This window comes from Rhinatrema bivittatum, chromosome 1, assembly GCF_901001135.1.
Source record: "Rhinatrema bivittatum chromosome 1, aRhiBiv1.1, whole genome shotgun sequence".
NCBI lineage: Eukaryota > Metazoa > Chordata > Amphibia > Gymnophiona > Rhinatrematidae > Rhinatrema > Rhinatrema bivittatum.
The window spans coordinates 808,578,426-808,600,150 of record NC_042615.1 but is presented as its reverse complement, the minus strand read 5'-3'; the positions used below and the strand labels follow the sequence as shown (position 1 = coordinate 808,600,150).

General features: G+C 45.5%; 1 protein-coding gene across 2 annotated transcripts in view; it reads left to right on the top strand.

The window, feature by feature from the left end:
- The first annotated feature begins 3,997 nt into the window (after positions 1-3,997).
- The window catches only part of DCAF12 (DDB1 and CUL4 associated factor 12), a 136,473-nt gene continuing 118,745 nt past the window's right edge, over positions 3,998-21,725 (top strand). The window contains exon 1 of one of the 2 annotated variants that reach the window (XM_029581189.1): positions 3,998-4,577. In XM_029581189.1, the coding sequence (XP_029437049.1) occupies positions 4,509-4,577 (69 nt within the window). In that variant the 5' untranslated portion in view covers positions 3,998-4,508. Of the gene's footprint in view, positions 4,578-5,526; positions 5,634-21,725 lie in introns of those variants that run through there. The other variant, XM_029581197.1, reaches the window with a different exon arrangement.

The window sequence follows — 21,725 nt, the reverse complement described above, 5'->3', positions numbered from 1 at the left end:
AGTGGCTAGAGTGCTAGCGAACTCCGGGGCTTGAGGCAACGGGGGACCGAAGGAACCCTGTTGCAAGGCCCTAATCAGGCGTTCGCGGAGACCCTAAGTAGGCCGCGGCGTCTGACGTCAGACTGGGGGCGGAGCCATCCTCGGGCGGGAAACTGTCTAGAAAGGTGCAGGGCAGCTGCGCGCGCGCACCTAGAGGCTGGCCAGCAATGGCGTCTCCCCCGCGGAGACACCCAGGATCCGACTCCGCTTCACTGCTAGCTGGAAAAGACCCCTGAGGTAAGGGCCGGGACACGAGCCTTGCGGACCAGACAACATTTCCTTGATTTCCTCATATTTTACTTCTTCCCTCATAATTTTTGTGGTCTATTAATTGAGATCTGAGATGTTATGGGTAAACATTTATATTAGTTTCTTTATGGTATGGGTTGTCTTGCCCTGCTTTATTTTTATTTATTACACAGAAATTATTTTGTCCTTATTAGTTTTAATTATTGGTTGTTATTTGATGTGTCAACTCTTGAAATATTTTATTGATTTTTGTGAACTTTAAATTTTTTTTATGAGTTTAATTATTGAACGTTCTATATTTCAGCTGTTTTGAAATATTCAGATTTTTTATATTCAGCTGTTTTATATTTCATGATTGTATTGTTTGATGTTTTATGAAGAATGGTGATGTTTCTGTTTTTCTAGCCTTGCACTGTAAGTCTGGCTTGTTGTGGGTTCTAGTTCAGTTGTTGTTTCTATTTATACTTTATGGTGTCTTTATTCTGTATTTGGTGAGGGTCTGGCTGTATTTTGCACGTGTGACCAATCTGAGATATTCTACTAGTGTGTAGTTTCCTGCTCTCCAGATTTGGGAACTTTTGATTTTCAGTTACCCTGAGATTGTCATGGGAGAAGGGTCTTCTCTCTCATATATACACACACTAACACACATATGTTCATTCTCACACACACAATCTCTCCTGCTTACACACACATCTTCTCCCCTTCCGGAATGTACAAGCAGCAGCAGTTTCCATCTTCAGCCTATGCAGATGAAACTGCTCCTCTTTTCTGAGTGTTGGCAAATATTGCCCCTGATCCTTTCTTCTGGCCACATGGGTTGTTGCAGCTCCTGCCCCTTCTGGCCACAGTGATTGCACCTCCTTCTTCCCACTAATGCAGGTCCACATGACACAACTTCTTATCCCAGGTCTGCGCGGGCAGGAAGAACAAGGAGTCATAATCAATGCAATTCTGCCACTGCTATGCTGCCCCCATAACTGTGGTGCTCTAGGCAGCCACTTGGTGCTTCTACTGGCACTTTTATCTCTCACTCATAACCCCTTCCCTTTCCCTCCCTCACACATCCCCTTCCCCATTCCCTTCCCTCACTCCTCTTCCCTTCTCTCCCTCCCTTCACCTCACCCCTCTCTCATTTCTTTCACTCAGCTCAACTTATCTCCCCTTCCCTCTCACGCCACCCCCTTCCTCCTGTCTTCTGTGGAGTTCTTCTTTCTGTGAGGAGTGGAAACCCCAAAGACATGTTATATTCAGTACCACTGCAGTTTTCTTCCTGCCCATGGGAGGTAGGGAGTTGGAACTCCAAGGGCACGTCATTGAAAATGCACCACCACTGTCTCAGGTCTTGATGCAGGCTTAGGCAGCCACAGCAGGAATGTTTTGGGGGGACACTTGTACCCCTTCCAAAATGTTGCCGCTTGAGGTAGTGGCCTCACCCTGCCTAATGGCAAAACCATCCCTGACTGAAAGGACAATTTTTCATGTGTATTATTGTCTCCCATTCCCACAGGCTGATGCAATAAGATGTGCTGTGAGTGCCATGCAGTTTTACCTCCTATTCTATGTGCATTTTTTGCACGTAAAACTAATGGCCAACGCAAGGATTTTTACTTGCAGAGAATAAGTATTTATCCAGCTAACTAGTGGTAACCCACATCAGATATCCAGATAAGTGACAAAAGCTTGCTGCTACCACATAGCAGGATAGATCAGTACTTGTCTGGGTAAATAGCAGCAGTGGCTGCCAGTTTTCAAGAATAAAGGACAGATGCCCAGCTGCAGCAAATTGTATCTTTCAATGCAAGTAATTAAAGTAGACTAATTTTATATGGATGAAATTGAGATTTTTTTTTAATCCTTGCATGACAAGTATTGGAAAAGGAGGGAAGTTTTACCATAGTATTCATTGATACTACCCGCGCAGTTTACAATTTGACACAGATAACTAGCTGTAATCTTCCAGTTATCTCTCCTGCCCCACAACTATCAATCAGTTCTTACAAACAGGCCGATACAGAATGGTGCACTCGGCTGAGCGCACCGTTTAGCCAGTTTGGCCGTGCGTTTTTGACATGCTATTATTACCCCTTATGCTGTAAGGGGTAAAAATAGCGCGTGGAAAACGTGTGGCCAACCCCCCCCCCCCCCCCCCACAACTAATAGCGCTCATCACATGCAAATTTATATTGATGAGCCTATTAGTTAATGACCCGCAATACAGAAAGTAAAATGTGTGGCGTTTCAGACGGCCCGGGCAAGTGTACAGAAAAACAGAAAAAACTGCTTTTCTGTACACCCTCCGGCTTAATATCATAGCAATATTAAGTCGGAGGCCCCAAAAATAAAAAAAAAATCTGCCCATGGCCCGCGGGTTTGGAAAACAGACACTCAACTTTGCCGGCATCCGTTTTCCGAACCCGTGGCTGTCAGCGGGTTCGACAACTGATGCTGGTAAAATTAAGCGTCAGCTGTCAGACCCGCTGACAGCCGCCACTTCCGCCAATGAGGCGCTAGGGACGTGCTAGTGTTCCTAGCGCCTCCTTTTAGCACGGTCCCTAATTTAAATAAAGAATCGCGCATCCATATATAATTATATATATATGTATATTATATATACATATATATATATATATATATATTATATATACATATATAATTATATTATAATTATATATGGATGCGCGATTCTTTATTTAAATATATAAATATATATATATATATTTATATATATATATATATATATATATATATGTAAAAAATATAATTGTATATTTGTTTAATTGTTCAATCTGTTTGATGTAATTTTCTGTTCCTTGTTCTGTGTAAACCGAAGTGGTATGCACAAGTGCATGAACTCCGGTATATAAAAGCCTTTAAATAAATAAATAAATAAATAAATAAATCCAGGAGAGGTGCCTGGGTGCGCATCGGAAGAGGGCGCTCACCTCGGAGCATCGGCTCTCCCACGGACTTTATTGAATCGGCCTGAAAGTAACTGATTTGTTAAGTTTAATACTTTTTCCCCAGCTTTCTTTTTCTTGTTCTCTTTCAAAACTTTCATGAGCACACATGGTTAACCAGAAGAGTGATGCTATGTCTCTCCCTATCCGAGTTCTCCCCCACTTTTCTGAGTTAAAAAATGGGTTCAGCCAATGCCAAACACACATTTTAGTTTTTGCTCATTTTTTAACTCCAGATTAATTTTCAGAACATTAGCTTACTGCATCAGGAGTTTAAAAAAATTTAACATGAGCATTAAAAAGGTACAATGGAAACCAGTGCACACTTTTTTTTTTAACGCTCAGCATATGGCATCAGACTGCCAGTCTTTCTCAGTATTTGCCTGTCATGTTCACCAGTTCTCTTTCTACTGACCCAAGGGGGTGGGTAAACTAGTACAAGTCTGAAACTTGTGAGCAGTAGCGCCAGTCGTCAAGGCTTCAACCCTGGCTACTGTGCATTCGCACATTTTTTCATAATATTCTAAAATATCTGTGCTAAGAGGAGTTTCCTTGGTAATCTAAATATTAATGCTTTCTCCTGCCATGACACCAGCATCAAAATCAACCACGAATTTCGCGGCGTTTTCAGCTCCCACGTGACCACCGTCGCTGGGCGGGCCGCTCCGTTACTATGGAAACTGCGTTATCAGACCACAACAGAGGTAGGGAGGTTACGCCTTTTCCATTCCCCACCTCAACGCTCTCACGCTAGCAAAAGAAAGTTCTGCCGGCCGCATTTTTCCGTCTTCTTATCCCGAAATCCGCGATTTTCAAATATCACCCTGTTCCCTTCGCGGTAGGTCAAGGAATATAGTAACCAGAGGATAGGGCAGAGAACCTTCCAAACCTGCCCGGCATTGGCGTAGAAGCTGCAGGAGTGCGCGTCTCGAAAGGGAGGGTTGCCAGGAAACGACGCAGGGAACGCGCGTCATTGCGTCCCGTGGGGGCGTCACCAAGGTTATGGGACGTGAAACGTGAAGGCGGGGTTTCTTCCGCCACACTCCTACGCTACGCTTGTTTGCATCGCAGGCTTTGACCCTCGACGGGGTCGTCGGTGTTCCTGCTCGTCCCCACTACCGGAGGCTGCCATCCTCTCTCGCCACAACGCGGTGTCGGCACCGCCACCTCGGCTTCCCGGTTGGACTTTCTCCCGTTATATGCACTATACGGCGTCCTTCCCCCCATCCATGTGGGTTCGGGGCCTCTGCGTCTCCGACTATGGCGAGGAAAACAGTTAGCAGGAAGAGGAAAGCGCCGGGGCCAGCCGTAGGGCCGCAGGCAGATCAGGTAAAGGGGATCCGCCTTATTGGGCGCCGGCAGCTGTTTTCCCCGCCGGCGCGGGCTTTTGTTTTGCACCGGCGGCTTCGGATCTCTCCGTACATCTCCATGCTGTGCGGGCCCTGCCTACTCCCGGGTGCTGGGGTTGTAGTCCGCATTGAGGAAAAGGGGTTGCTGGAGATCTTCCCTACTCTGAGTTCGTGCCGGAGATGAGCTGCACCGGGTCTGGTAACATTTAAGGGGTGGGGAAAGAGGGTACTTTTTTAAGCTCCCGTGGGTGCAACGTTTCGAATGGAGTAAAAAAAAATTATGGACTTGCGTGCCCTTTAAAGGAAGGATCCTGCGCCTTTCTAATAGTGACACTGAACGGCCTGGCGGTAATGCTCAGGGGTGCGGGCAGGATTACTTTATAAAAGCTTTCTTCTCTCCCCCCCCGACTAGTCCCGTTTCCCTAGAGGATATTAAGCAGTCCAGGCCCGACAAAAATAATCCGACATCCCCCCCCCCCCCCCCCCCCCCCCCCAAACACACAGATACGGACAGGCTGACAGAGAACAGACAGCTTGGTAAACAACTCCCAAATACCCAGGCTGGTGACAGATAGCTGTCAGAAGCCGGTCCTGCCTGGCGCTTTCTGGTTCAGCGCACATGGCCCCCCCCCCCCCACCCCGGCCTCAGTTGACATCACAAGAGGTGATCTCAAAAGATGCCTCATCTCGGGGGAAATCTCCGGGGGCTCCTGCCTCTGTAACGGCTTTCCCACTTTATTTTTCTCCGCGGGCCGCGTACACGTGTTTTCATTCAAGCCTTGGAACTTCCTGCATTAACTGACTCTGCCTTAGGGAAGTCTGAGGTTCGGACCGGTGAACCGCGGGGCATTTGATCAGCAAGGGTCCTCTCCCCCACCGTGCAATTTTCAGGCCTTTTTTTTTTTTGGTATTATTTTTTTTTCGCCGTCTTTCCATCCTCTTGGACAAGAAGTGTCCAGGCCATTAATTGCTCTTGATGCACCGAAATGACTGCAAACGTGGAGTGTCCTGCCTTGGTGCGCCAGGCGGTGTACAGGTCTGTAAGTAGGTGGTAGTTGCTTGGATGTTGGGATATAGTGGCTTTCAACAATATTTGCACTTTTACCCTCGTTTTTTTTTTAAATTTTGTTTTATGATTGAGTTTGTATGGTTGATACTGTACTTCCTCTTAATGTCTAGGGTTAGATTTGACACAAGTGTAGGTAGGATTATACCAGCTATGAAAAGACTCCTTTTCAACAGAATAATTTGGGTTTTTCCTAGTGTATTTCCTCTTAAAATGGCTCACAAAGTGGGCAGTTTTCAAATAGCCACAAACCACACAAGTGCTTTTAATGAATTATATGCATATTTTTAAAAAGAAGCTAAACACATTCATTTTAAAAATGAATACAGGCATCAAGTCACCTGTATTTATTCTTATTTAGCTCTCAACTTTTCATTAGTAGCTCAAGGTGAGTTACATTCAGGCACAGTAGGGGTTCCCTGCTCCAGAGGGTTTACAAGCAAACAGGCCAATGCAATAATCTCGTGCTCATATTTTTAAGGCCAAGATTGTTTTCAGCTTCTGATTGCAGTAAGCTAATGATATGCTAATGCATTGGGAGTTAATAGCATAATAACTATAAAATATGTGCATTCGGTTCAGCACACATTTTATGAAAAATCTGTTTGTTTTCAGAAAAATACAATAAAAACTAAGGCAAAACTTACCAATAATCATGTGCAATACAAATATTTTGGTATTGAAAAGTTCCCCCCCAATCTTTAGAAAATAGTATCTTCTTATTATCCCCTTCCCTCCTTCTTCCCCAACATACCCAATTGAGACTATTATGATACTGATATTGAATTTTCAGTTAGGTTGTGAATTCTTCAAGATAGTGTCTAGGTATGGCTTCCAAATCTGAAGAAATGTTTTTTGTCTCCTACAATTTTTCTTGGAGACATAATTTTTCCATAAGTAATAAGCTATGCATTTGTATACGCCATTCCTCCAGGATTGTTGCATCTCTACTAATCCGTTGTACCAATATAAATTTTTAAATTATACACCAGGCTTTGCACATATATAGTAACAAATAATTATCAGACAGCCCATAATCATAAAAAATATCCAGTAAGCCTAAGGATGTGTCCAGAGGCACTTTGCTTCCAGCCCAAGTAGAGATATGTTGAAAATCCGAATTCAAAAAAATGTGAATGCTCGCGCATGTCTAAAAATAATGAAAAAAAGTGCTTTTCAGTGTCCCGCATTTCAGACAAGTACTGTCCTGGGTAATACTGGCCTTAAATGCTCGCAGTGGTGAAAAGTAAAGTCTTCGCACTACCTCAAATTGTTTTCCGAAGATTAGCACTTTCTTTTAGTTTTCTCAGCCTAGTCAAAGAAAATCTAATATCTTCTTCCAGATCAATTACCAGATCTTCTACCCATTTTGCTGTTACGGATGAGAGGGGATCTACTGTCCAATATCCCATTATACCCTTATATAACTTAGAAGGTAGCCCAGACTGAGATGCAAGTTTAATAACTGTCCCTTCAGATTTTTCTGCTTTAAAAACCTCCTTGTTACTATGTAATAAAGATTCAGTATAGTGACATATTTGCAAATAGGCATAAAAGTCCTCATTGTCCAAGTGATATTTGTCTTTCAGTGTTTGAAACGTAAGATTCCCCTATCAAGATTGTAACAGTTGACCAATTGTCCGAAGACCAATGTTCTCCCACTTAAGAAAAACATGATCTATTCCCGGTGAAAATGCCCCATTCTTTCAAAGTGGCAAAAATATTGAAACCTTTGGAGATATCCCGTATTTAGCTCTCACCCATTTCCAGGCCTGAAGAACAGATGTAAACAATGCACATTTTAACTAGGGAAAGGGTAGAGGCATCCTTGATAGGCTATCTGGGTTAAGTGGTAGCAGCCACCGCTGCCACTTACCCAGGTATTTACTGAGTCATCCATCTATCTGGTAGTAGGAACAGCCACCAGATAGACACATAAATTAATACTTATACAGTTATCTGCTGCTGGTCACCACTACTTAGCCGGATAAGTATTTTAGAAATATAGAAACAGTGAAATGATGGCAGAAAAGGACCAAATGGTCCATCCAGTCTGCCCAGAAAGCTTATGGTAGTATCTGCTGCACTGTGTCCCCATGCTTATCAATTTCCCATACTGTAAAAGTCAGGGCCCTGGTTGGTTGCTGTATGAATTTAATTTCCCTTTTCCCCTTGCCGTTGAAGCAGAGAGCAATGATGGAGTTGCATCAACAATATCAAGACTTATTGGTTAAGGGCAGTAACCGCCTCACCAGTAAGCTACCCCTGTGCACTCTTTTCTTCATTTCTGTCCTTTTAGCCTTTAGGGATCCACAGTATTTATCCTGTGCCCCTTTGAATTTTCACTGTTTTCTCCACCTCTTCAGGAAGGGCATGCCAGGCATCCACCACCCTCTCCATGAAGAAATATTTTCTGACGTTTCTGAGACGTCCTCCCTGGAGTATCATTTTGTGAGCCCCCTAGTTCTATTAATTTCTGACGGAAAAGTTTTGACGATTGTGCATCATTAAAATCTCCTCTCTTCCAGGGTATACATATTCAGATCCTTCAGTCTCTTCATAGGTTTTCTGATACTGACCCCCAAACCATTTTGGTCGCTCTATCTTGACTTTATGCTTTTTGAGATACGGGCAACAGTATTTAACGCAGTACTCCAGGTGAGGCCTCACCAAGGACCTGTACAAGGGCTTTATCACCTCCTTTTCCTTACTGGTTATTCCTCTCTATGCAGCCCAGCATTCTTCTGGCTTTAGCTATCACCTTGTCACATTGCTTCGCCATCTTCAGGTTGCCAGACACTCAGGCCAATCCAGTACCGAGCAGTAGGAAGAGCTGCGTTAGTGCCTACGGCACCCGCGGTTACCGCCCGCACAGTGCAGCTCACCTACTGCTCGATCCTGAACCCTAATTATATGTAAATGTAAGCCGCGTCCGAAAAGCCTTAGGCCCGCACAACCCAGGATACTGGATAGAGCGCCTATACAGTATCCTGGGTGCGCGGGCCTAAGGCTTCACGGCCATGCTGGTATCTGTCATTTCAAATGTCATTTGAAATGACAGATACCAGGAAGCGAAAAAACCAAAAGCAAAAAGTAAGTCGCTTCCCCGCTTCACTCTTCCCGCTTCCCGGAGCAAGGCTGCTTTTCGCGCCCTGCTCCGGGTGGAGGGAAGAGTGAAGCGGGGAAGCGACTTACTTCTTGCTTTTGGTTTTTTAACTTCGCCGCTGTCAGTGTGCCCCCTCCTCTCGGAGCATGGCGCGAAAAGCAGCCTTGCTCCGGGAGGAGGGGGAGCACACTGACAGCGGCGAAGCAACACGAAGACAGCGGCGAAGCAACACGAAGACAGCGGCGAAGCAACGGCAAAAAAAAACCAAAAGCAATTTTGGTTTTTTTTTTTTTTCAAAGCGACAATTTTTTTTTTTTCCAAATGCGACTTACTTTTGGGATCTGTCAAGATCCCAAAAGTAAGTCGCTTTTGGACGCCTGCCAACTGACTTTTCTGAAGCCATCATCAGGAACCCCTGCGATCGTAGCTCCTCCCGACGAAGACAAAGATGGCTGCCTGCACGGGGAAAGCGTGCAATTGGCCGCTGAAGACGTGACATCGTGACGTCACGTCTTCAGCGGCCAATTGCACGCTTTCACCGTGCAGGCGGCCATCTTTGTCTTCGTCGGGAGGAGCTACGATCGCAGGGGTTCCTGATGATGGCTTCAGAAAAGTAAGTTGGCAGGCGTCCAAAAGCGACTTACTTTTGGGATCTTGACAGATCCCAAAAGTAAGTCGCTTTTGGAAAAAAAAAAATTGTCGCTTTGAAAAAAAAAACAAACCAAAATTGCTTTTGGTTTTTTTTTTTGCCGTTGCTTCGACGCTGTCTTCGTGTTGCTTCGACGCTGTCAGTGTGCTCCCCCTCCTCCCGGAGCAAGGCTGCTTTTCGCGCCATGCTCCGAGAGGAGGGGGCACACTGACAGCGGCGAAGCAAAAAAAAAAAAACCAAAAGTCGCTTTGCCGTTGTAGTCTCCGTGGCAGCCCCGGTCCGGACATCGGAGGGGGGCTGCACGTTTTTTACGCTTTTTTTTTTTTTTTTGGCTTCGGGAGCAGGGGAGAGGACTGGGGCTGCCACGGAGACCGGCACCCATGATCGCGGCCGGGGCAGGCAAGCGGGGGCTGGGGGAAAGCTTTCCACCTACCCTTACCCATGCCTCTACCGCCTGGGTCAGGGTAGGCGGTAAGTTTGCAGGTTAAACGCGCGACAAAACGGCAGGGAAAACTAGCGATAGTCGGGGCGCGGGTTACAGGATTGCAGGTGAATAGCTAATTTGCTCGTTTGCATGCAATATCGCGCTAATTCGCTCGTTTGCATGCAATATGCATGCCGCGGGCGGAAGGGGTTGCCCGGGGAATTTAGGACGCGGTAGGAGTAGGTTAAAGGGATTCGGGATCGCAGGAAGGGCTAACGCGGCCGAAAACGAAGTTAAAAACGGCTTAGGAGCAGGGTAAACGCGGCCGCACTTTACAGGATAGGCCTGACTAAGAGTTGTCACTTTACTAATATCAACTGGATTTACTGTGGCTATCTCCGTCCACGATGAAAACTGGGCTTTAGTCAAATAGGCTCTGTTGCTCTCCGGTATTTGCTGCCCCTGTTGTAAATATGTAGAAGCTATGGCTTTCTTAATCCATCTCAAGATGGTCACATTTGAGGCAGTCGCCCCATTGCGTGTGCCACTGAACACCACAAAATCTATCAGTTCCGAAATGCATGCCATGTTTAAATATTCTTACACATCTCCTGACATCTAAGAACTGTAAAGATTGCAGTCCTCATCAGAAGATAGTAATATAATACTCTGATTTAAATGGAATGCTAAAGCCACCTTTTGTAAGCAGGATGGAATAGGTCTCAGCATTACAGATCCTTACTGAACCACTTGCATGACAAAGATTGCAACTCCAAAATGTAAGAACATAAGAAATTGCCATGCTGGGTCAGACCAAGGGTCCATCAAGCCCAGTATCCTGTTTCCAACACTGGCCAATCCAGGCCATAAGAACCTGGCAATTACCCAAACACCAAGAAGATCCCATGCTACTGATGCAATTAATAGCAGTGGCTATTCCCTAAGTAAACTTGATTAATAGCAGTTAATGGACTTCTCATCCAAGAATTTATCCAAACCTTTTTTGAACCCAGCTATACTAACTGCACTAACCACATCCTCTGCTGAGGTAAATGCAGTTTTCAATGTCAAGTCCTTCTGAGTCACTTGTTCTAACGGTTCATAAGGAGGGCTTGGTAACGTACTCACTACAAAATTCCATAATATCAGCCTCAATGTAGGATTAAGGCATGTAACTTCTTGTTGAAAAACATGGCACCTCCTTGGGACACGATATAAATGTCCCCTTCATTTTTTGTTATTGCAAGAAATTGCTGCAATCTGTAAGAATTCAGGGCCAAGTCCTTCTGGAAACACTTCTGTAAGAATGTCAAAATGGTGAAATTGCTTATCACCTGATAATTTCCTCTAGGACAGGCAGGCTAGTCCACACAAGTGGGGTATGCACTCCTACCAGCAGATGGACAGGTTAAGAGCTTGCTGATGTCACCCCTCATATACTTCTGTGCTGACATCAGCCTGCTGGTAAATTCTGCAAAGCTAAACTGTGGACAGTTTTAAAACCAGCAACAATCCTTCAGTCAAAGTCTCCTCTTCTTTCACTCCAACCAGCAGATGGAGAAGGAAGTCAATGATTCGTGTTGCCACCCCTGTATAGTCCTGCATAGACATCAGCCTGCCAGTATTCTCGGTCTCCAGCATATGGTGGGCATGCATACTTTCTTGTGGATGTAGGCCTGCCAGGAGTGCGAAACTTGTGTGGACTGGCCTGCCTGGATGAAGAGGACATTTCCTTTTTGGAATGCCATGGTGAATGAGTAATGTCACAGCACAACCATAGGAAGTACCCAATAACAATGTTTAATTTATTCAGTACATAATTAAAACAAATAACACATTCACATCATACAAAATGTTCTCCCATTAAAAAACTGAACAGTTAATGTCTAATATGTAGCAAAAATTCCTCTTACCCTCCGATAAGCTCTCCGAGGAATACTTTTTAGAAGTTAACCTTGTTCTTATAACTGACGGTTTGTATTTTACGTAGTTTTATATTCTCCTACCTCCATATGTTTTGGGGGAGGATTACAAAATAACATTCATAAAATAGTCGATATATATAAAATAACAAGTCGTCATACTACAACACTAAAAACACACGATTTAATTAAAAGCTAAGTTAAAAAGAAAGGTTTTTAGCCATTTTTGAAATGCTTTCACATCACCTCAGGCTCTGGTGGCTGCTTTGTGCTGTCAGATGGATAAATCAGTTATTTCCTAGTGTGTAGACAGATGGACTCAGGGCCGGTGGATTATGCTCCCCTGCCGGCAGATGGCGACAGAGCAAGCCAGCGTCACAGTATATACAGCCCTGCAGTGACCCCAGCCTGCCAGTATTCTCCATCTCCAGCAGATGGTGGACATGCATCTCCCCATGGGGATTGCTTCAAGCTTTTGGAAGGATAAATATGACATTCTAAATTAAGAAATAGAAAGCCCCACTCTCCTGCGGTGATACCTAAAGGTCCCTCCCCCAGTTGAGAATTCCTGAGGTGATTTCCGTTGTCCCTCAGAGATGTGCCTTGGTCCGGTAGCTGGGTTTCCCAGCATGGAATTAACTGCTAGTTCAGCCTAAAGGCCAGCAGGTGCAGGAGGCCAAGCTCAGCGGTGACGGCAGATGTCCTCTCCTCCCAGCTGTCAGAGACCGTCTTTGTACTCGGCTGGTAAGCGCTGAGCTCAGGTAAGGTTTAAAAAAAAAAAAAAAAAAGTTTTATCCTGAATCAGACACAGAGGGGTGTCGGGGCTTCCTCCGGTCTCCATTCTTAGTGAGCCATACCGATGTTTATTCTTGCTTACATTGGACTTGGGGACCTTGGCAGCCTGGTGGGTTGAGCAGCCCCCTGTGGGCTAGGCCCCACACTTAGGCTTTTTTTCTTGCATACCATGTGGTAGGCTGCAGTGGCAGTTTTCGCATGCTGTTGGTGTGTTCTGCTCCCTCTATAGGCCTTTGGTGTATGCAGTTTTTTGAGTGTGCGCCTTGCCGTGCTGTCTTCTAGCTGCTTATTTATTTTTTTTGAGGGTGCATTTCATTTTTAAGCGCGAGCCGTTTTCCAACGCATGTTTACTCTGTAGATGGCGCCAGTAAGCAAGAAGCCTAAGTGTCTTCCTATTTGTGTTGCCTATCATATTAGGGCTTCTCAGCATGACCTGGCCTCTAACCTGTGTCATTGCTGCGCAGACGCTCAGGGAGAGTTGTCTTCCTTGGATTTTGCTAAACCTGGCTCTTCCCATTCTGATAATGGGTTGGTCACAGCCTTGACTGGGGGGACGCCAGATCTTGGTTCTCCCTTGACTGGCTCCTCCATTGGCAAGGGAAGTTCTGTGGGACCAGCTCCAGTTCCTTCTGGGCTTGGTCTGGACCCCAGCTGCTTTTTCTTTGGAATATTTTCAAGGCTTACAAGCTTTTCTTCAGGCGCAGTCCTTCGCTTCCCCCATTCCTGTCCAGGTCAGACCCTCAGCCAGTGGCTCCTCCCTCCTATGCTTAATCGCCGCAGCTCTCCTCAGCTTCCTGCGGGTATTCCCAACAGAAATCTGGATAGCACTGATGATGAGAGCGATCCTGATTCCCTGGAAGATTGAGAAATTCCTCCAGGGCTGGAACTGTATCGAACCATGTTGCGGTTCTTTTATAGAGATGAACTGCCGCGCCTGACTTCCCAGATCTTGAAACAGCTGAGTGTTCCTGGTTCGAATGCTATATCAGAGCTAAGGAAGAATCCCATTTTGGTCTCCTTATGTAAAACCTCTTGTGTTTTTTTTTTTTTTTCCCTGGGATAGATGCCATTCAGGAATTGATTGATCTGGAATGGAACACCCCAGAGGCAAATTTTAAAGGGGGTCGGACATTGTACCCCCTGGATCTGGCTGTGTAAGAGCGTTTGTGTTTTCCCAAAGTGGATGCTTTGGTATGTGCTGTGACTAAGCGGACGACTATCCCCCATTGAGGGAGGAGCGGCCTTGAAGGATGTACATAAGGATTGAGGCTGTTCTTAAGCAAGCCTTTGAGGCAGTGGCGATTGAATTTATAGATTGCCTCCTGTTGCGCCCTAGTGGTGAGATCTTATCTGCTTCTCTCTCAGGAGATTAATGAGTCTGGATGGAATTCCAGAGAGGTTATTGAGCCGCCTGCTGCCTTTTTAGCAGACACAGGCAATGATTTGGTTCAGACCTTGGCCAGAGGAGTGACTTCGGTGATAGTGGCCAGGCATCAACTCTGGTTGTGAAATTGGTCAGCTGACTCGGCTTCCAAAGCCAACCTTATCAAGATGCCCTTTAAAGGCTTGCTCTTGTTTGGGAGTGTGTTGGAGAAACTGGCCAGTAAGTGGGGTGAGTATCCGGTGCCTTGGTTGTCGGAGGATAAGAAACAGTTACAGCACTTCTTTGGTGTAAGGGGTCATTTCCAGGGTTCCAGGCTTTTTCGACCCTACAGAGGGACAACCTTTCAGCGGACTTGGCCTTTTGGTAGGTCTCTGTCCTTTCATCCCTGACAGCCCAAGAGAGGAGTGGGCTCAGGTGGTTTGCTGACCCACCTCCCAGAACAGAAAATAGGGGGACGTCTTTCTTTTATTGGAGGTGGGTCGAGATCACAGACCAGTGGGTCTTGGAGGTGGTACGCAAAGACTATGCACTGGAATTTCCACTATTCCTTGGGACACGTTCATGGTGTCCCCTTGCCACTCCTGGCAGAAGAAGCAGGCAGTGGAGTTCACACTTCAGATTCCTCAGACTGAGGGCTGTGGTTTTGGTGTCCATGTCTCAAGAAAGTATGGGGCGATATTCCATTTATTTTGTTGTGTCCAAGAAGGAGGGCTCCTTTTGTCCCATCCTGGATCTCAAGAGGGTCAACCGTCGCTTGAAGGTGACTCATTTTCAAATGGAAACCTTACGTGTTGTGATAATAGTGTTGCAGTTGGGAACTTCTGACCTCCTTGGACCTATTAGAGGCTTACCTTCGTATTCCCATCCAATTGGAACACCAATGCTTTCTAAATTTTGCCATGTTGGGGTGCTTATCAGTTTTGGGTCCTGCCTTTTAGTCTAGCCACTGCTCCCAGAATATTTTCCAAGGTTATGGTGGTAGTAGTGGCGGCCTTGTGAAAAGAAGGAATCCTGGTGCACCTGTATTTGGATAACTGGCTGATTCAAGCCAAGTCTCAGGAAGAGAGCCGCCTGGTGACACACAAGGTGATCTTATTGCAGGAGCTCTGATGGGTGGTGCTCTTGGCCAGGTTCAATCTTCCACCATCCCAGTCGTTGGGGGTCCGGTTCGACATGGGACAGGACAGAGCTTTCTTACCAGAAGTTCAGATGCAGAGATTGATGTCTCAAGTACGTCAGTTGATGAACACCATATGCCAGACGGTGTGATCTTACCTACAGGTACTCAGCGGAATGGCAGCTACCCTGGAAGTGGCGATATGGGCAAGGGCACTTATGTGTCCTCTTTAGCTCTCTGCTATCTTGTTGGAACCCACAGTCTCAGGATAATGCGGTTTGGCTTCACTTGCCAATGGAAGTCTGCTCCCACCTCTGGTGGTTGCAGGAGGATCCTCTTCAGTTTGGTTGGTACTCATGACAAATGCAAGTCTCCATAGTTGGGGGGGACTCACTGTTTTGAGTCAACGCCCAGGGATGCTGGCATGCCGAAGAGTCCCACTGGAACATCAGTTGCCTGGAGGCCCGGATGCTACGGCTGGCATGCTTGCAGTTCAGCCACAGGCTGTGGAATCAAGTGGTTTGTGTGATGTCTGGCAACGTGGTAATGGTGGCCTATATCAATTGCCAGGGAGGAACCAAGAGCCAGCAACGTTTGCAGGTCTTTAAGATCATGAGAGGTCTTGAACAAATAGATGTGAATTGGTTATTTACACTTTTGAATAACAGGACTAGGGGCCATTTCATGAAGTTAGCAAGTAGCACATTTAAGACTAATCGGAGAAAATTCTTTTTCAGTCAACGCACAAAGCTCTAGAATTTGTTGCCAGAGGTTAGTGCGGTTAGTGTAGCTGGGTTCAAAAAAGGTTTGGATAAGTTCTTGGAGGAGAAGTCCATTAACGGCTATTAATCAAATTTACTTAGGGAATAGCCACTGCTATTAATTGCATCAGTGGCATGGGATCTTCTTAGTGTTTGGGTAATTGCCAGGTTCTTGTGGCCTGGTTTGGTCTCTGTTGGAAACAGGATGCTGGGCTTGATGGACCCTTGGTCTGCCCAGGCATGGCAATTTCTTATGTTCTTAAATAGACCAGCTGATGGAATGGGTGGAAGTCTGCAGATCTTGACCTCTCACATTGCAGGAAAAGATAACGTAAGAGCGGACTTTCTCAGCAGGGAGAGTCTGGACCCAGGAGAATGGGTGTTGCCAGCCATGGCGTTTCAGTTGATTGTGGTTCGCTGGGGCCTTCTATTCCTAGACCTGCTGGCGACTTCTCGACATGCACAAGTTCCTCGATTCTACAGTCACAGTAGAGATCCGTGGTCCCTGGGAATAGATGCTCTCGTACAGGTCTGGCTGAAAGATTGCTTTATGCCTTTCCTCCATGGACCTTGCTAGGCAGGATAATTTGCAAGATAGAAGGGGGCTAGTATTCCTGGTGGTGCCGGACTGGCCCAGACATCCGTGGAATGTGGATTTGGAGGGCCCCCTTTGTCTTCTGCCACACATGGATCTGCTATAACAGTGACCACATCTTCATGAAGATCAGACTCTATTCTGCTTTACGGTTTGGCCCTTGAGTGGGCTCGCCTGTTAAAACGTGGTTATTCCTCTGCAGTGATTGCCACTTTACTCTGTGCTCGCAAGTTCTCCACTTCCTTGGCTTATATGCAGGTTTGGAAAGGTTTTTTTTTAGGCTTGGAATGAGGAGTGGGTTGTTCTTGCTTGTTCAGTTAAGATCCTTCTCGTTCTGGATTTTTTTGCAGGATGGATTGAATAAAAGCTTGGCCCTTAATTCCTTGAAGGTGCAGGTTGCAGCTATTGTGAGTTTCAGGGGCCTGGTGAATGGTGTTTTTGTCGTCTCATCCTGATGTGGCCCCCTTTTAAGGGAGTGAAGCACCCTAGGCCTCCCTTGAGGTTGCTTGTTCCATTGTGGAGTCTTAATTTGGTGCTGGACGTTTTGGTGGGCCCTGTGTTCAGACCACTGCATAGCCTTTCCTTATGGCTGTTGACCTTGAAGCTGTGTTCCTGGTGGCTAAGTTCTGTGCGTTGGATTTCTGAGCTGCAAGCCTTGTCTTGCTGGGAGCCATTTCTTCGGGTGACTCTGGGAGCATTGCAGCTGTGTACTGTTCCATCCTTCTTGCCCAAGGTAGTCTCAGACTTTCATTTGAATGAGTCCATCTCCTTACTATCCTTAGTTTTTGGGAACTTGCCAGGTTCTTATGGCCTGGATTGGCCACTGATGGAAACAGGATGCTGGGCTTGATGGACCCTTGGTCTGACCCAGTATGGCATGTTCTTATGTTCTTATGGATAAGGTAAAGGATGCGGAGGAGTTTTGCCTTTTGTGCTCCTTGTATGTTAAGCGTCTTGTCGTGCAGTATCTGGAGGTGTCTGAGTCTTTTCTCCATGGCGGGAATAAGCAGGGTGCTCCAGCTTCATAGACCACCATAGCTCATTGGATAAGGAGGTGGTCACGGCTGCATATTTGAGTGTTTTATATACCGTTCCATGTGAGAATTACTAGATGACAACATTTTACAGATTTAACACTTACAAAGGGTGAGATACTAAGGTAGGCTTACATACAGGTAAACATTCAAGGTAAGCATTCCAAGTCTAAGGGTGTACATCAGGGTTGGACATGGGATGCATTTGTAATCGATATGGGGGGTGAGAGGGAGGGGTAGAGTGTAGGACATAGTTATCAGAGTGAAGGGGAATTGGTTATAACACTCAGAGTAGGCATTATCGAATAGCCAAGTTTTCAGTTCATTCTTAAATTTCTTAGTGTCAGTTATTTGTAGATACTCTAGCATTGAGTTCCATAGCATTGGGCCTGCTCTGTCTCTCTCATTTGTATTAGATGAGAATTTTTTATGGTTGGGCTTTCTAGCAGGCCTTTGTTCTGAGATCTAAGCGCTTGTGTGGGAATATGTGGTTTGACTGATATTACCATCACATCATTGTTTGGATTCATGTTGTATATTATTGTCAGTACTTTGTAGATTATTCTTGTCAGCACTGCATTGGCTACCTGTACAATCAGGGTTGGGTGATGTAGTCAAATTTTTCTTTTTCCGGTCAGTAGTCTGGCTGCAGTGTGTTTTAGCCATTGTAGTGGTTTAAGGTGACTAGCCAGAAGTCCTAGAAATAGAGAATTGCAGAGGCTGAGTTTGAGAATATTAGAGATTGTAAAATGGTTCTGAAGTCAGCTGTGCTTAGAAGAGGTTTCAGTTGGCTCTGGATTCTTAGTTTGTGGAAACCAGATTTTATCAGTTTGCTGATATGGGTCTTCATAGTTAAATTTTCGTTGATTTGGACACCAAGATCTCTTACCTGAGTTGCCAGAGTTAGTGTCTTATTTATAGGATAGCTTCTTAAAATATTTGGGACATAATGGGTTAATGCCCTCATTAGCATGGTATTTCCATGCAAGTGCACTAATCAGTACTCCCATTTGGAAACATGTTTTCTGTGCATCAGCAGTAAGTTTTGCCGGAAGATATGCACAGAAAGCTGCATTCAACTGAACACACCTTTCTGCATCAGCCTGCAAGTGTGTGCCTGAGGCAGTGGAGGGTGAAGTGACTTGCCCATGTTCACAAGGACATGAGGTGCCAGCATATTTTGCATCTGCTGTTTATGCAGGAGAAAAAGAGCACACATCAATTTTAAAAATGTAAAGTATGCAAGCTGTTCACTCTTCCGGGAATGCCTCTTTAGCTTATCTGAAAATATACATGCTATAGGAAACTCTCACTTCTAGCCAGGCAGAGAAGGGCAACTGTCAGGCCAACTTTCCCAGATGAATGGCTCTGAAAATTGCCCCCCCACCATGCTCTGCAATTTTTATTAATGGGTTGGGCCATATGTCCTAAGTGTTTCCTGTCTATAGCAGGGCTGAATTAGCCATGCTGTATGGGAAGCGCCGCGATCCCGGGTAGGCGGAGTTTCTCTTAGTTAATCACAGAGTTTTGAACTCTGTGCGTCTGCGCGGTCGTCTTCCCGTGCGGTTCTCTCACCTCTTCAGTTTCTTTTTTTCTGCGAGCCATTCGCACGCGGGGTTTTTCTCTTAGTAAATTTTTTCTCTGACTGGATATTTTTTGACTATTTTTTTCGCGTTTTTCTCCAGAATTCACATCTCAGATGGCTCCGAAGCCATCTAGATTTAAATATTGTCAATGTGGCAAAATTATGTCCATCATGGATGGACATAATTATTGCTACATTTGCCTAGGCCCCGATCACGATCAAAAATCGTGCCGGGACTGTGGCATGATGTCGCTGAGGGCCCAGTGGCACCGGGCCGCGAAGATGGAAAGGCTCCGCATTGAATTTTCGGCCCCACCATCCTCCATCCATTCCGTGCCGGGACCGGCGAGATCGGGTAAGATACACCAGAAGACGGCGTCCCCGCTGGGACCAGCAGGACTTGAACAACCCGAGAAACAATTAAGGCCAGGGTCTCACACCCCCTCAGAGCCTCGTCCAAAAGCCGGGGATCCGGTGGGTGAGCCACGCGCAAAGTACCGAAGAGTACTTTTTCGAAAACTGCGCCGTCTGCATCGAAATTGCATCACGACACTTCAAGAACGAACCACGGATATGGCGTGTCTACGGCGCATCGCAGTCATGAAGCATCCTCGACGCGTCATATGCGGCACGGAGCATCTGCGAAGCACGGAGCACCTTCGGCGCAGGGAACAGCTTCAACGCACGGAGCTATGGCGCACAGAGTAGATACGGCATGAAGCCTATCCCATGACGCTCCTACGGAGCATATATTGATTAGGGACGCTCCAACAACACATGGTGCCAAAGCAATGCATTTATAATCGCCAAGTTTATCAGTCAAGCATCAACAGAAGTTACATCACATAGCTTCTTCAAAATCAAGAAATCCCAAAGGAGATCCTATTCTAGCAGGAATAAAGAAGTCAGCCAGGGCCTTCTCTATACACCCTGCTATCCAAGATAAAATTGAGGGTGAGTGGGATTACCCTGACTAAGCAGGAAGGAGTAAAAGGCAATGAAAGGGTTGAACCTGGTACAGGCTGAGAGAGAACACCACTTCTGAATACCAAAGGTGGATGCAATGGTGACGGCAGTCATACAAAAAAATGACTATCGCAGTGGAAGGGACGTTCATCATTGAAAGACCCAGAGGACAGAAAAGTAGAGTCCCTGTTAAAGAAGGCGTTTGAATTGGTCAGCCTATCTTTGCAGGCAGCAGAGTGTGGAGGTTGTGGCCAGAGCACTAAAATGGGTAGCAAAGGATATGCGTTATCTTGGGATTAGATTATTTATTTATTTAACAGTTTTTTATACCGACCTTCATAGTAAATAACCATATCGGATCGGTTTACATTTAACAAGGGTATAACTGGAGTAACAATTCAAGTAAACGAAAGAAAACGATAGGTAGGAATAAGTCAAAGTTACAATCAACAGGGAAGGAGAACTTGGAAGCTTGCAACAAGCTGGAAAGAAGATAAGGCAGGAAATAAATATAAGGGTTACCATAGAGCGTACGGGTTAAAAGCTTAAAAGTGCTTTAACCTGGAAGTGTCAGATTAACTAAGGATGTGCACTTGTTACATAAGGCTAACATGGACCCCTTGTACCAGAACATGGAAAGAAAACTTAAGACCTCGGCAACGCTCCCCTTATCGATTACTGGGAAAATATTTTTGGTTAAAATGATGGAATTACCAAAATGGATATACGTACTACAACAATTACCTCTATGGCTTACTAAACAGGAGATAAACCGCATTCATAGAGCGGTTCGGAGGTTTATATGGGGGCCACATAAAGCGCACCTTCCAATGGCTACTTTGATGTTGTCTAAGCTTCAAGGGGGTTTAGCCTGTCCGAATTGGAGAGATTACAATTTGGCTTGTTTGCTACTACACATTTATGACTGGGTTAAAGGCACTAGCATATACTCCCCAACTGCTTTTATTAACGATTGGCTATTTCCATATAGACCTCAGAACCTATTACAGATTACTGGATCGGAGATCCCGGGAAGGTTTAAACAAAGCATCCTACTGCTTTCGGGGAGAGGTGCATGGTGTTACTTATGTAGAGTGAAGTTCAATATGAAAGGTACACTTACCCCTTATTTATCCTTTGTGGGGAACCCACAATTTCCCAGTGGAATGACTTCAGCCATATTTCATAAATGGTCAGCCCAAGGGCTGGACTGTCTACCGCACTGTTTAGATCCTCAGACTGGCATCCTGCACAACTTTCAGGATCTTAGAGCACGCTTTGATCTGGACTCTCATGATTTTTATGGGTACTTACAGATTCGACATTATATATCCTCTTTAACCATCATGACGGAGGACTTTCCTAAACTTCAAGGTCTCAAACAGTTCTTTTTTACCATGGGACGGAATTCCAACTCCAGCAGCATCTTCTCCAGAATTCTCAGGGGACTTGAGAATCAAAGCGCATTGCAAACTACTCAATGTAAATGGGAAAAGCAGGCAAACCTGACTCTTTCATTGGATGACATCAAGTTAATTTTGCAGGACAGCAACCGGATCACTGACAATGTCATATTGAGGGAAGTACGGTATAAAGTGCTACACTGTATGTACATGTCAAGAGTGAGGATGCATGCAGCGAAATTATGTGCATCTGCTATTTGTATTAAGTGCGGCACCAAAGAAGGTACACTCTACCATTCTTTATGAGAATGTGATCAGATT